Consider the following 16,796-nt stretch of genomic DNA (forward strand, 5'->3'; position numbering starts at 1 on the left):
GTGTGTGTGTGTGTGTGTGTGTGTGTCCATTGTTGTTCATAACTCATGAACTAGGTATCGGGGGATTTTCTGGGTCACGCTTGCACCGCACATACTGAGACAAACACACACACAAACACACACCTGGGCCAGGTATAGAATGTTCCGCACCTGGTACACACACTAAAAAACACACTAAAAATCTAATAGTAATGAGGGTCAAGATGTTCCTGGTGGAACACCAGCACTCCTCATCATGTCAGTGGGTGTCAGGAGACCCATCCCATCCCATCCCATGCAGGCAAATAACCAATCGCTTCTCACCCCTCTTGTATTAACTACTGCTTACTTGTCTCATGAACGTGTCGCTGGATGAAAATAAGTTGAAAAATTGATTATTTATGTGAAGCGCTGCAGTTGTATGATATAACTCTTAATTAGATAGATTGTTTTTGTACCCACTGTCAGTAGTGGCTGGTGTTGGCTATTATAGATGTTACATAATACAGTACTCCATTGCCTGGAGTCCCTCAGGGGTCTCATACTGGGTCTGTCTTTTGTGAAAGTGTGAAGGGTGAAGGCTTATGAAAACACCAGTGCAGTTTCGTGGCGGGTCATCCAGTTGGTCCAAAGTCTACCTTCATCAATTCCATTCTTATTTTTCATGTATCTTAGTCTTAATCTAGTTTTGTTTTTGTATGTACTATTTAAAATAGTATTTGGGATGTAATTACTTTTTTCCCCCTTGAAACTCAAACTTGTATTTGACTTTCAGTCTAATTCAGTCCTTGCGTATGATGTGAAGTATTTCTGTAGTGTTTGTTTATATAGATGCTGCTTCCTTTTTCCAAAAAACATCAGATTTAAGTCATTGGGAATTGGAAGATTAAATAGATTTTAAATCACAGCTCGTAGTCACGATGCCATCAAATTTGTATTTTTCCAACGTTTCGGCAACAAGTTGCCTTCTTCAGGGAATGAAGAAGTGACTCGTGGCATCGTGACTGCGAGCTGTGCTGCCTCTTTCATTTTTCAGTCAAAGTTTTATCTCCTGCAGTCAGCACCTCCTCACTACTGGTGTGCGCTCCTACCTTTTTGTTTGTTAAATTATTAAATATAACATAAAATATTAATAGTTTTTATCAAATTCCTTCCAATATGGAAATACAAACTGTTGGGACCCAAACTGTATTAACATTCCACAAATGAGCTTAATTAGATTTCATTACCATCCTAATTAATCTGTTTTTGAATAAAGTTGGATTTTCTTTTGTAACGTTTCTATCCAGTACTGTCAAGAATAGACTTTATTGTCCCGAGGGGGCATTGTTTATATACAGAATCGAATCTGCTGTTAAAAATACAATGACAACATACTGCAGTGCATATACAGTATTTTTGTGTCCATGACACGACTCTATCCAGTACTGAGCTCATACTATGAAGCATCTCCATCTAGTCACATACTCAATTGTTTTACTTAAGTAAAAGTATCAATACTCCAATGTACAAGCTCACAATGCGTCGCATCACAACGCATTGTTCAGCTATTTTCAAATCGCCGAAAAGTATAGGGCTGAAGTGGTTAATGCATGTTAGATAGATAGATAGATAGCTTTATTGTCATTCAGCAGATACATAAAATGCATAAGAGAACGAAATGTCGTTTCACTGGCTTTTAGTATGCTAGTTAAAAGAGCTAAAATACTATTAAAATCTAAAATCCACTTAAAAACAAATAAATTAAAATAAATTAAAAAGCACCATTAGTTCATTGAGAGACAGATATTGCACAACAGGAGTCCTTAGTTTTGTTAATATATAAACCTGCAAAGTAACTAGTAACTAAAGTTTTAAAATAAATGTAGTGGAGTAAAAGTACAATATTTGCCTCTGAGATGTAGTGGAGTAGAAGTAAAAGTACTGGAAATTGGAAATACGCGAGTGATGTACAAATACCTCAAAATTGTACTTAAGTACAGTAAATGTACTTTGTTACTTTCCACCACTGGTCGTTTTTAAAAGTACAAGTTAAAACGTCTGAAAGGCAACCTGTCAAAAAGCAAGCCATTGATAGAAATGCTCTTCTCCAGCTCAGGATGCAGTAATACTGTAGAGGGACTAAGTAACAATCAGTTAACAAATGCAATCAAGAAGTGGTTTATTAAATCCGCTTATAGAAGCAGTACAGTTATATTAAATACTGAGGTCACTAAGAGGTCGTGCAGGAGACAAAAGAGCATGTGCTATATTGTAAGTAGGAATTTAGAAAAGAGTAATCCCCTCTCTCGCTTCTCCCCTCTGTTCGAGAAAGTTGTAATACGTATCTCATCCTGTAGATATTATTGGTTTTCCTCAACCCAATAACCTAACAGTGTAAGGCGATAAAACACTGTCAGCTAGTGCTACTGTAATGGGGTGTAATATTTTCATCGTCAGTGCCTTTCTTTTAGCCTCTATGCAAGCTGGGTAAACAACAGCGCTAAAGGATAGCCTATATAGATGGAAAGGGCGCTATCTGTCATGTCTGAGACCTGCCCATCCGCCCATCTGTGGTGTACTGATTTCAGAGAAATACAACACTGATAAACGGCTAAATATCAGCTAGAACATGGGATAATGAAAACAGTGCTAATGTGAGTCCGAGGGAGAGAGGTGGAGGGAGAGACAGACAGACAGACAGTCAGACAGACAGACAGACATTGAGAAAGACAGAGAGAGTGTGAGGGGAATGGACAGAGAGTGAAAGAGGATTACAATAGTGTTACATCATTGTTTGAACGCATTGAGGCATTGTATTTGGGTCACACTGCTAGTCTTGTTGTCCAACAACCAAAAGTGTTGAACAATAGCTCTAGAATTGTGGTTCTGTATTTTCTGCATGCTACAGGATCCAGTGACAATAGACTATCTGGAATTTAAATGTTTGTCCTTGCAGTTGCACTGCCTCAGTGCAGGTCTCCTATCAGTATATGTCACATAAGATGTACCGGTGTATATAAATAAGATAGGTGAGGGGGGGAAACGATTGACCCTGTCAATGAAGTATATAATGACAATACACCCTATACAATGACAGGATCAATGCTTGTGGTTAAGTAGCCTCATTCCCGGCCTTTATTCATCTGTGAGGAGAAAAGCCTGGTCACGACCTAAAGCAGAGTGTGTCTAATAGAGTGGGACTTACGTTGTATGTACTATGGGATTTTTGACCAATCACAACACTCGTTTCATTCACAGAGAATGTTAACAGATTTGTAAAGCGCCAACGTCACTTCCTTGGGCGGTACAAATTCCGGTACTTCACTCAACCGGCTAGGTCTTGCCTAGCATGTTGGTTAAGCAGTGTTTTTGGCCTAAATTATACTCTTCCTTGGTTTAGTGGGAATGTGTGGGCGCTGCATTCACAGATGTGTGGCATTTTTTTGCAGAACGGGACACCCCCTCACACTTTGGAAGCCAATCATAGCCAGTCAGAATGCAAAGTGTCACAGAAATCGGATGCTGCATTCATGATTTGAGGCATTTTGTTCAAAGCGGGCCACTAGGGGCGAGCAGGCGTGCATTGTTCCGTAAGGACCTCTGGTTGGATGGTTATGTGAAAGACATAATCTGAGGTTCAGGTCTACGTCCAAAAGCAGGTAATCCATCAAAAACAGGCTATGGCACACAGGGGTAAAGAACGGGTAAATCCAAGCAACAAACAGGAATCGGAACACAGGATGTCAGGCAGAAAATAGCTTATCTTCAACAGAAGGTTGGCCAACATTAACAGGTAGATATATTGAGCCAATTCATAGCCATCATAGAGTGGCATGAGGCTGGCAATATATAGACTAAATCAGAATATTTGTAAATAAATGGGTAGAGCTATATTTCCGGGGGGAATGTCTGTCGATATCTACACAATAGATAAAGTATCCAATACATCTACTGTAGTATGTCTCCCAAGTGAGTACATCTCCTAGAGCTGTTCGTATTTCTCATTGTGTCACCTCCACCACCTCCATTCGGAGTGGAGCGAGCTTTTAGGACTGACCACGCAACATTAGTGTGTCGCGTAGTCTCACTAAGGCTTATTATGGGTGCAATCAATGTCCAGGTGGTGGGCCTGACAATAATGCTTATATGGTTATCTTTACTTTGTCCTGAATATTGACTGCATGTGGTTGTACCTTCTTTATTGGCAATTTACTTTAAATTTAGCACCACTATAAACATAAAATGTATTGACTGTGGAGTGGACTTGACTCAATAATTTGCGTTTATTATTCAACTCATATACTGCACCTTCACTAATAGCCTTCCTTGGGCCTGCCTTTCTTCATGAAATGCTTGGATTGTGTATTTTATTATCATTCATATCTTGTATACTGTAGTAATTAAATGTCATTGAATGATATTCAATAGTCAGGCACTATAGGATATATGCAGGGTCAGGGATTTATAAAATAGCTATAATGGAATACAGTGGTAATGTAGGACAAGTGCCAGAGAGAGGAGGGGTTTACTGTACAGGCTCTGCACTATACAGTACTCATTCATGATGTGGACGTTCTAAATGAGTTACCATGCATTATCTATTATAAGTCCATATGCTTTATTTTCTCAGAACAAGTCTTGTAATAAACCCACATCAGTATCATGGCCTGATAATCCAGCAGTGATCGCCATACCGTACATCCAACTGGCATGTTGATAATCTCTTACTGTTGAGAAATACCCAACCCATATACAACATAATCTCACATTTCTGTTTAAGCATATGGCTCTACGGGATCTATACCGCTGTGCTTGTGTACGTGTGTGTGTGTGTGTGTATTAATGTACGCTTTTGCACAATGTGCATGAGAGGACGTTAATCTACAGTAATATGGGTCTATATAGTTAATATAGCCTCGTTTAGACGCTAGCAGTTGAGCTAGGTCAAATGTCTGGTCATTGGGGAACTAATGGACATCTAATTCACCGCATTAAAAGCACACTCTTAAAGGCACTCCTTTCCTTCTTTCTCCTTTATCCCCATTACGCCGGCTGGCGCATAGGGCAGCAACAAAGTTCCTCCACTTGCATCTGTCTTTGGCCATCTTCTCTATGGTCCCCCAGCTCTGATGTTGTAGCTGGAGCTCCTTCTCGATCGTCCTACGCCATGTTGTTTTGGGCCTGCCTTTCTTTCTCTTTCCTTCTGGGGTCCAGTGTAATGCGACTCTTGGGATTGCATTGATGTCCATTCTGAGCACATGGCCAATCCAGGTCCACCTGCGTTTGTTGATTATGCTGTGCATGTTGTCTTGTTGGGTGATGTTGAGGAGGTTAATGTTTGAGATGGTCTTGGGCCAGAATATGTGCAGGATCTTTCGCAGGCATGATGTGTGGGTGTGGAAGGTGGATAGTTTATGGATGTCATTTTCTGTTGTTTTCCAGCATTCTGCGCCGTACAGTAGTGTTGAGAGTACGCAGCTTTGGTAGATCCGGAGTTTTGTTTTTGTGCTGTAAAGGCACAAGCTTTGTTAAATAAGTTAAAAATGTATTTTTCTGACAATTCAGAAAATTCCATAAACAATATTTCAGATATACCCAGGCCTTTTTTTGTGCATGTTTTTGCTTGCAGAAATAATATGTCTAGGCTCTATTTGCCCCGGTTGAGCTGAGTGATAAAAGAACAGATTGGGGGATAAACATGTAATTTATTGTGCTGCATGTTATTGAGAATGGCACATGCCGAAACGTGTCTGTCAATACATATGAGATAAATGATTTCATTGTCTCGTAGTAGGTGGTCCTTTTTTTTATTCCCATTGTGGTTTGTGATATATTTTTATATCAGCTCTTATATGGCAGCTAGATAATCATGTTTGCCTGTGGTTAAGGAGTCAAACATAGACAAAATGTGTCTGCCAAACATGGTTTCTAGGGATGTTGTAAAGGCAAAGGCGCTCATGGCCAACAGGTGAACCTGCAGTTGCCTGGGGCCCCCATCACTAGGGGCCCCCCGAAGGCCCTTAGTGGGGTGTGGCAAATGCGCAGTGACTACAAAACCCCTTTGTAATGACATTTCAATAGGAAACCTCCCTATGTGGCACCCACGGCATGTGTTTTCAATGAGATTCCGCGGTTATGCTTATGCAGTATGGTCTATGATTTATTCCCTTAAAATTGTGACAGTTCTAACAATCAGCACATTCATCCATGACACGACAAAGCAGCACAATTATCCTTATGGGTGTGAGAAGAGAAAGAGGATGAAGAAATAAGAAAGGACGTGGTAGGAGAAGCATACTGTAAGAGGGTTATGATGAGGTATGATTATTAGACAGGTATGAGTTATTTATGTGCCCCATCATCCCATGACAGGTTGACGGTAAAATATAGGTCAAAACATACAGTATGCCACCAACCTCGGAACCTCCATCCTTCCCTTCATTCCCCCATGCCCCACGACAAAATCTGTGTCAGTGGATGGGAGCTGTTATTTCTTTCTTCTCTTTCTTTTTTGCGATCACGTGATTTCCTGGTTTCAATGAGAGTCAATTGGTGGCTCATACGTTAGCGAACGTAAAATCGTCTTTGGCAGTGGCAATCGTTTAGATGGGAGTTGAATGTGTCTCACTGGAAGCACATACCCAGTTTACCTAATTAACTATTGTCAGTAACTGACAATTAATAGCCACCCTAATCAAAAGGGATAATACCATTTCTCATTTGAATGCCATCACTCTCACAGAATACTGTAATGACACAAGCTTTGCTCATCCGAAAAATAAGCCATAATAACACTGGCTGAGGGAATTACTCATTATTAGCAACAAATTGCTAATCAACAACACACAAACTAAAAAAAGAATAGGGAAAATGGAGAGGGGGATAATACTGTGCATGTTGAGTTTTAGATGTCAACAAACTAAATCTCCTTAACATAAACCCATAATGCATTTCAATATTCAAATAACAAAGAAATAATAAGCACAATAACACAATTGATGCGCCTCAGGCATACTGAGAAATAATATTCTCCCCTAACCACCTGGGACACACTATCCCCTAACCACCTGGGACACTATGTATGTACATTAGGCAACTCCTTACATGCGAAATAAAAATAATACACACTGACAGGCAAGATCTCCTCATGAAAATAAGTAGGGCTCCCTTATGAAATATAAATGTCTGCATTTCATTCAAAATGTAGGGAATTTCTTACTGCTGAAAGCAACCATAACTTGCTGTTGCTGTCCACTTTAGCAATATTTATCCAACAATTAGGGGAGGGCCATACCTTGATCGAGTGATACTGTCACAAATCAGTCGGTGTACAACAGCTGCCTTATACAACATATAGTAATGTATAACAGTAATGCTATTAGCTTGAGTTGAATGATGGAGTGACACTGTGTGTGTGTGTGTGTGTGTGTGTGTGTGTGTGTGTGTGTGTGTGTGTGTGTGTGTGTGTCTCCCTCTCTCTCCCTGTAGATATGTGTATGACAAATTCATTAACTCATAAAACCATCATCATTCATATTTTGTAGTGGTAACCAAACAAATCCTATGGCTGTGCGTGCTTTTGTGTGAGAGAGAGTTACCCTAAAATGCATTATGAATATATAGTTATTGGGTCCTGGTCAACTATAGCAGAATCAATCACGCAGTGTGAAAACAGGATTTCCAGCGGCTGTTGCAGCACCCCAGAGAGAGAAAATAACCTTGTTCCAGTTATCACTTTAAAATAAAATAAAATGTGATCAAATGTTTGGAGCCAGTTGGTCTGAGGAAGAGACAGCAGGCTCGAAGCGTCACTTTACCTTTGTAGCATACTAGAATTTGGCGCTTTTCATTGGCTACCAACTTCACAATTGTAATAATAGATTCCAGTGTGTGGTCTCTATTTGAGCCAGAGCTTGTATGCTTACATAAATATACATTTGTGCATACTGTAGATATCCTATGTACAGTATACATACTTAAGGTACAGTAAAAGAGTGAGGGAAGGTAGAAAGGTAGGGAAGGAGGGAACATAAATGGAAAGGAAGGACAAGTAGGAGGAAGAACACGAGGGAAGGAAGGTAGAAAGTAGTGTTGATTTTGACAGCAATTTCTTATTTAGTTTTAGTCAGTCTTTTTTTTTCTTTTCGATTTAGTCATGTTTTAGTAATCTGAAATGTTTTACCTTTTTGTCCAGTTTTAATTGCCTAAATATAAGATTTTAGTTGACTACAGTTGATTTATTAAAATGTATTTTAGCAGGCCTTATGGCATTGATGGCATCATAATGCCTGATTTCATGTCGTAAACCGACGTGTTTTGAGCTTGAGTGCAACACCTGAGTGCAACCAAACATAAATTGACTTGTCTTTAGTTCTACTGGATCTCCTCTCCACTAGTCACTCCCTAACATTTTAGTCTAGTTTGTATTTGCTATTATTTAGTTTGTGTCAGTGAAAAAAGGTAACACTGGTAGAAAGGAAAGGAGAGAAGCGTTATCTTTTGCGGGGCTAACACACAACAGATAGCCGATCAGGGACTTGTGTAACGTCTCCTGCTGTGCCCAGTACTCAATACTCATACTCACACAATTGCTGGTAATAAATTGCTTTTATATCACACAGCTGAGGTTAATGTTGGCATTAGGCCTACTAGGCCTCGCTCTCTGATGACCGTGGAGGGCACTCCGTTGTGGCACATTCATTTAGAAAATGGCAAAAGTCATATATTTTTTTAAAGGTATAAGTAATCAACTTAATGGCTTTGTTTGTTCAGGGTAATGGCATTGGCACCATGAAGAGAGGTGAGTCAATTTAAATTGATTTAGTCGGACACATGTTTGCTTCATGCACTCGCTCATGCTCGTGTGTCTTAACTCCACACTCACTCACCTTTAGATAATAAATTACATATCTATATCAGCCCCGTTATATATGCACGCACACACACACACACACACACACACACACACACTTATGTAAGTGGAAAGGTCATAGGTCATCTGTCATCTGTGAGAGTACCATCCCATGATGACATACTGTATGATGATGATTATCATTATGATTATCATTATCATTATTATTATTATTATATTATTACCTTTTAGCCATCATAGAGAGAGTGTGGGTCCCTTATGTTGCAATACTTGCTCATATAGTAAATTGTCAATTCAATACAAAAACACAATCTCCTTGAAAGTCTGCAGTATCTTTGCAGCTCTGTTTTCTTTTCATTTATTTTCTTCTTTTCTTTCATTTCTGGTTCATTAGATAAAGATCTTCTTTTTAGTCCAAAATGAGATGTCGTTCATTTCATCAACTCTCCCTGTCGAGTCCGCTGATGTCCTTGCTGTGATTCAGATGATGATTTGCATAAATCAAACGATGATTCAGTGTGACAGTGCGTGACATTTTCCATTCTCTCATAGCGGCACAGCGGATGCTTATAGAAACAGACTGGCATACAAAATGGAAACAGCAGTAAGTATAGTTCATGCAGTCAGTTTTAAACGTTAAAGGTCACGACTACAGTTTCACACCAACAAAAATACGCAATCTCTGAAAACTCCTAAGATGATGCTATCCACTAGTATCCATGCACCGAAAGATACTTTTGTTAAGACTAGAGTTAAACCCTGGCCTTGAAGGGAAGAGTGAGAGTACAGTAGGTGCGCTAAGTAATTCACTTTGGCTGACACTCCTTTGTCACATGACTGGTGATGCCCGCAGTGAGGATGTGCTTCCATATAGTCTTGGTTTGCTTGTGGCCCTCGCAACATGTTTGAACCCTGTTGACATGACCGACAGACAGACAGACAGACAGACACCTTCCTTACTCTGCATGGTCTAATAAAGCAGAAAAGTAATCTTCTGAAAGGCTTTTCATCAAAGTCAAATCAATCACGCTATTCCCGGTACAAGTCCCACCTACAATATACATGTGCAGACTTGGGGCTGTGATCGTGGCTAAATGTCCCGTGCCTGGCAAAAATGCTACAAAAAAGTACCCATGTGCAATCTAAAATTCATTGATCAACCCACTGAGGAGAAGAATGGATTAGGGTCCCTCAGGGCCATATGGGAGCACGACTCATATACCATATTATCTCCTGTGGCTGTGGCTCAGGAGGTAGAGCAGGTCGTCCAATGATCCATGGGTCGGCGGTTCGAATCCCGATCCCTCCTGTCTACATGTAGAAGTGTCACTGAACCCCAAATTGCTCCCGATGTGCTGGTTGTTACCTTGCATGGCTTCCGCCGCAATCGGTGTATGAATGTGTATGTGAATGTAATGCACAATCTATGTAAAGCGCCTTGGATAAAGGCGCTATATAAATGCACCATCTCCTGTGGCAAATATGCAAATAAACGAGTTAAATTTGGGAAAAGTGAAAACTCCGCTTTGTCAGTCCCTGCATATTGTCAGTTCCTTGAACTGAAACGGATGTGTTTAATTCATTTAGCTCGTATCGAGCTGAGAAGCCTCTTGCTGATTTTAGCTGCTATATAAAGACAGCTGTTTTACACTCCCAGAATGTGCAATAAACCTGCTGGTGAGACAATGTGGTGACAAGTCAGCCATGGTGAAGTGTTTCCTCACCAGAGAAATCCATGGGTATAAGTATTACATCCCTCCCCCCATGTCCCTGTTTAATGCCTCTTGTTTTAATGCCACAAGCAAAGTGTTCACCCCTCTCCTGGCTTCTTCTAATCTAATAACATTAATTAATGTTAAAATGGTATGCATAGCCCAGGATAATGGTCTCTCCCCTTCATTCTGTAGTCTCTGAAGTGATGCTGTAACAGTATAGCTCACTGTAGTTCTCACAATTAATGGCCACTGTGCATTTGCCTTTGGTAACTCTTAACATCTAAAACCCTCTAATCTATGCTTAGTAAAAATGGGCCTGAATTGCAACTGTTCTTTTGGTTTTCACTTTAGTCTACTCTAAACCAATTCTCTGAGCTTTTACATAGACATTTTTGGTGAATGTTTCCCGCAGAACACGGATGCTGGGGTTCAAGTGGTTAAACAGGTCTCTCTTTTTCCAAATAATTTGTCAACCACTTCAAAGGGAGGAATCTGGTTGTTCATGGGACGGGGAAGCGCTAATTTAGTTTTCACTCAATGTCCTCCATTATGTGCGATTTCAAAAGGCGAGGGCTACTCGGTGCAGGCACTCGCCTGATTGGGTTCAGCTCACAAGCCTCAAGGCCTCATTGTCTGAACACCTGCCTTATTTTGTTAAACCATGCTTTATTAAACCATGCTTTATTAAACCATGCTTTAGTGGAGAGAGAAATAAGAGCAGTGCTAGTCCATGTGTTTACTAATGATGTAAGTTATTTAGATTTGGATTATATATATATAGTGTGTTTGTGTATGCACAGCTGCATCTGAGTGTGTGTAACAGGAAAGGCAGGCAGACAACAGACTGTTAGTGTCCAGTGTTCAGCTTCAGGCCGCCTGCTGCAGTCCTTATCGACTTCCCTCTGACTCTGTCTAATTGTGTGTCTGTCTCTCTCTCTCTCTCTCTCTCACACACACGCACACACACACACACACACACACACACACACACACACACACACACACACTCTGTTCTGTTCTGTTCTACTTTTCTGTCTATATCCCTCCACATTTCCTCAGACAAGGCTGTGTCCGTCCGATGGCCTGTGCTGGCCCCAAACAGCTGGTTGTCATTCACTCATGTTTTACCATATGCTGTCTGTCTCTACTAACATACTGTACAGTGTACACATTAACATAGATCACAAATACGTAAATCTCTCTCTCTCTCTCTCTCTCTCTCTCTCTCTCTCTCTCTCTCTCTCTCTCACACACACACTCAGCTGACCAACCAATGATGTGTTTGTCAGGGTCAGATTAAGCTGTGGAGGTCAGTGCTGTCACATCCTGTCAGTCCACTGAGAGAACCGAGAGAGGGTTATGAAGATGGAGGAGTAGAGTGGTCAGTAGAGAATTATAGAGGATGTTGAGAGAACAAGAGAGAGAATTGAATTTCACAAAATTGTCACCCCGTATATAAAATGTAAACTAGTGTTCAAAATATTACATTATCTATTACATATACCGGTATATAGTTTTCGTGAAAAGCCTCAATCAGCAAGGTCTTCAACTGGTTGGATGTATGCCTATGGCCACCAAAACATTGTCATTTTACATATTGTGCAAAATGTTTGTGAAACACAGCTTTCACAAATCTTGCTTGATCTTGCTTTCATCCAGTGGTTGAGTGAGTATGCACTTCATCATTACCTTTGAGTTTGTAGATCAGCTAATTTTACCGAATGTTCACCCCAGAATAGGGAGGCTATGGTTCATGTGGGTTATGTTTTGATGTTTGTATTGTGTTGTGAATTGTGATGTCTTGTTTCTTAACCCTGGATTGCTGAATCGGCAGTCTTCACAACACATCTACCCTCGGGTAATAATAAAGAATCCTTGGACCTTGAGATGTAAAGGAAATGGAAGGATGGAGTCTAGAGGAAGTGAGGAAGACTACAGAGGTGTGAAGGTCCCAGGTGTGAAGACGTGGCTCTGCAAGCAGAACCGATTTTTTCGTAAATTAACGCCCTATACTTGTTCACACTACACTACAGTGTCACACAAAAGCATCAAAAGTAGCAGATCTGCAAGCTCTAAGCGTGGCGCGAGGTGACTAATGCATTTTTTAGTTGCTACTTTTCCTGTTCCTGAATCCTGAAAAGCATTTGGTTTAAGTAGTTTTGGACTTATGAGGTTTCCACCCGACAGAGACGACTGGGCAGAGAAAAAGATACTCCATGATATAACAGGAGCTAAAAAGAAATCTCGGGCTATATTGAAAGTGACAAATCCTTCATGCATCGTCTGTGCTGAGATGATTGCAAGAGATAATTTTTGTTGTTTTTTTTTCATTTGGTAATGACAGCTGCTGTTTCACCCAGTGACGGTTGTATCCCTGATGAGCGCTAGATGAAGTTGGCCAGTCATCACATTTCTCCTGTGTGTATTTCTCCTGTGTGTGTGTGTGTGTGTGTGTGTGTGTGTGTGTGTGTGTGTGTGTGTGTGTGTGTGTGTGTGCGTGCGCTCTCCATGCAACATGGGCCTTTGGTTGGAGGGGAAATCTATAACTCGTGCAGTTCGGAATTCTCCTTTGGATAAAACAAAACAAAACATGGCACTTTACACCATGTGGGCTGGTTCACCTCCATCTCCACCACCTTCCATATGGTTCTCTCCCAACTATATTGACAAACCTTACCTTTATGTGACACTTCTGTATCATAACAGCTGGGACAGCAGATGGTCCAAGTGCATTTCTTTGACATAATATACGGTAGATTCTAGGCAGAGTCAGTGAGACATGTATTTGAACACCCACACTATCAGTGTTGCTGTAGTGTAGAAGGTACAGTGTAAGATCCTCTCAGAGTTACAAATTGAGTCATTAATAATTGCACAACACGCAATAATACCAGTGCTACGCCTGCGTCCCACAGATCTCCCCAAACATTCTGTACTTTGCCTTAAGGCCTATGAAGATCAATCCAAACATTGCACTGAAAAACAGATGATAGACAAATCGTACGCGATGCCAGGTGTTCTGTAGGATGTATACATATCATGTATGTAGTTCGTCAGGTATTCTAGGTCACAGGTCTGGCCACTCCATAACAGTTGAGTAGTTTTAAGAAAGCGTCTGTGTAGTATGCAAAGCTGCAGCTCTCAACAGCGGCTCTGTCTTGTGCCAGCATCGAGGAGGACCATGTCAAATGGGTAGTATCTCTAGTATCGTGAGCTCTGTGGTACTATTGTATTATTTATCTAAAACCACAATCTGTATAATTGTTATGTCCTACCCCGTACCCCATGATTTAAACCCTGGTCTCCCGCATGAGAACACCACATTTATGATTTAGAGAATTGTAGACCACACTCTCTCAAGACAGAATTGCCACTTGCCCAGGGCAGATATTGCACTTATGAGCACTTATGTCAACTGTAGTAGGTGCCCTGACCCGACACCAAGGTCTACATTTCTCAATGGAAGAGCACTTCCAATCTCCTCCAGATATCATCATTATATTGTGTTAACACACCGTACAGATGGTCAAATAACATTGTATTAAATAAAATACCTTTGAGATGCTAGCTTTACTATTTATTTGATATGGGCAGATACATATTTCGGTTGCTGCACATTTGCTGCACACTTAGTATTTGTTACTTTTGCAACGTTTACCCGATTTGATCAAATCGGATACAATACTATGACCCAGGTTTACATGACTGCATGACTGGTTGTCCTTTAGAAAAATGTTCAACTTGTACTATATATTTACTAATACTAACTATATTATCTTTGCCAAATGTTTGTCCCAGAAATTTGAATATGGACGCTGTGATTCATGTGGTAAAATGAGCCATATAGTTAAATTTAAACACATAAGACTTTTATGGCTGAGCCATTGGTTTTTATGTCACTGCACCACTCGACTAGTGCTGCTACAATGAAGGCAGAGAGCTATAGCTCCTTGGAACAGCTGCCTTTGCTCCCGCCATTTTTAATGTGACACTATAAAAACCACACACTAAGCACACAACTCAGATTATTACACACTTGATTACACACTTGCCTTAACAAGTTAATAGAAACAGACTTAACTGCATACTTGATGTTCTTTAGCCACAATGTCTGCATACTGCCAGAAAATGTCCTGCCAGGAGTGAGCCCATAATAATGAATAATCTGTATGATCGTCATTCATCAATCATCATGTTCATAATACAATTGTTGAGACAGGGTGGTTAGAGAACAATTCTACCTGGTGGCTTGCACACACCACACACCCCCACAACACCTGAAAATAGCTGATTTACAGTAAAAGCTCTTTATTAAGTTGAGAGCTTGTGGTATATGGAACCACATTAGTCTTTACGTATGTTCATGGGCTAAATAGTTTAGCTCATTTACTTCAAGCTCCTCCTCCCTAACACACCTAGCACTAACTACCTCAGAGCTTGAAGCAGGTGATGATGACCTGCTCTATCAACCACAGCTTGGCAACTCAGACGCCTCACTTGTCAACGTGTGGAAGCCAGTGGCTGCTCGGTCCCGGTGTGAAGCGTTGCTGTGAGCCTGTGAGCGTGTTGTTCGTCCCACTAAAAAGTATAAATCAGGACTAATCCCTTGTTAATCTCTCTTTCCGGCTCTTTCTGTTAATCTCTCCATATAGTGCCCTCCTTCTGGGGCCTGGTGAACACGGCTTGGAACCTTTGCGCCATGGGGAAGAGACAGTCGCCCGTGGACATTGAGACCAGCCACATGATCTTCGACCCCTACCTGACTCCTCTCAGGCTCAACTCTGGAGGACGCAAGGTAAGGGCTCCCTAGAAGGCCGTTTTCAGGTGATCTTTTAAGACAAGATATCTGGTGTTGTGAACTGAGGCATGTCCCATCGCAGATGCCTCACAGAGTCGGCCATGAAACCCGCACACACAGAACACACATCCCAAAGTGAACTAGAATGTTTTTTCTCACAGGCCCCTAGAGTTACTGTACAGACCCATAAGGGTCCATTTGGTGCCCCCTGGGCAGTGTTGGGAAAGTTAACTTTCTTTTCAAAATCTTTTAATTTTCGTTTTATAACAGTATGGGTGTCAAGTCACAGGTTAATAGAAAAAATACAAATAAAATATCAGATTTTAGTATCAGTGACTGAGGTAAACAAATGTACTGTATGAATCACAGAGATCATGGGCAGACATAATGAAAAGACTATGTTATTGTGCAAAACATGCCCCTTCAGGACGGGAAAGTTAACTTTCTACATGAACTAGTTCAGTTCACAGTTCACCAAACGAAATAGTTCATCATTCAACATTTTTCCATTCAACAAGTTCCAAAAATGAACTATTGTAGTTATTTTTCCCCCAATACGTTGCTGTGAGCTATTGTCAAAATATAGAACCATATAGACTTGAACGAAGTGAACTGTAAGAGAGCGTTCACGGACGCCCAGAATTAACTCGTTCACAATATAATAAAAATAACCTATAGTATGTTCAGTTCACGTTCACCCAAAATATGAATGGGTTATTCGTGAACGATCGTTCATTGAAAGCGTTCAGGGACAACAAGACCTCGACCTCGTGCGTGCGGACTCGGCCCCCAGCCTGGTACCCTAGTCAAAATATGGCCCTTAATTTATTGTAGGAGAAAGCTCAGTTAGTGGATATTGCATAGAGTTCACAAGTCTGATGGCTTAGGGAAGGAAACGGACCGTGCAAAATCTGTCCCAGATGCCGTGGAACCTTTTGCCAGAGGGCAACGGAACAGAGTGAACAGTCCATGATATGGATCCATAGAAAAACAATTGGTAGTTTCTGTTTGGGTGAGTGAAATTCAATGTCTTTTCACAGACATATCTGACTTCTGTAGGGAGACATTTAAATCGATATGAGTGATAGCAATTTACTGTTGTAGACAGAGCATTCAGACCATTGCTTGGCCTCCTGCCTGCCTGTTTATTATAGTTGTTATTATTTGCTGTGCAACTCTGCCCCATCTCTCTCTGTATTTGGACCCAACCCAACCAAATGTCCCAAGTTACCTTACCACCATCACCGGTGCTTGCTCAAGGAGGGAATTGTTTACTCTAAATGTAAAATGTTATGAGATAGCATTTAATGTGATTTGGCTATACAGCATGAATAGGCTACAGTTTTCTTCACTGCGTCTTGAGCTCCAGGCTTTCAAATGCAATCGAATTCTGAGGTAGATGTCCCCAGTGAGCATGCTGTGCTTTAAGACACCAGCCTGTAGAACTGCA

The 16,796-nt window shown here is 40.8% G+C and overlaps 1 protein-coding gene across 1 annotated transcript in view; it reads left to right on the forward strand.

The window, feature by feature from the left end:
- Window positions 1–16,796, forward strand: part of LOC308324743 (carbonic anhydrase-related protein 10-like) — a 101,158-nt gene that overhangs the window by 25,221 nt on the left and 59,141 nt on the right. Inside the window, exon 3 of the mRNA XM_080776991.1 lies at window positions 15,201–15,343. Within this exon, the coding sequence (XP_080633117.1) occupies window positions 15,201–15,343 (143 nt within the window). The remainder of the gene's footprint in view (window positions 1–15,200; window positions 15,344–16,796) is intronic.

This window comes from Protomyctophum bolini (genome assembly GCF_963924005.1).
Source record: "Protomyctophum bolini genome assembly, chromosome: 11".
In the NCBI taxonomy this organism is placed as follows: Eukaryota; Metazoa; Chordata; class Actinopteri; order Myctophiformes; family Myctophidae; genus Protomyctophum; species Protomyctophum bolini.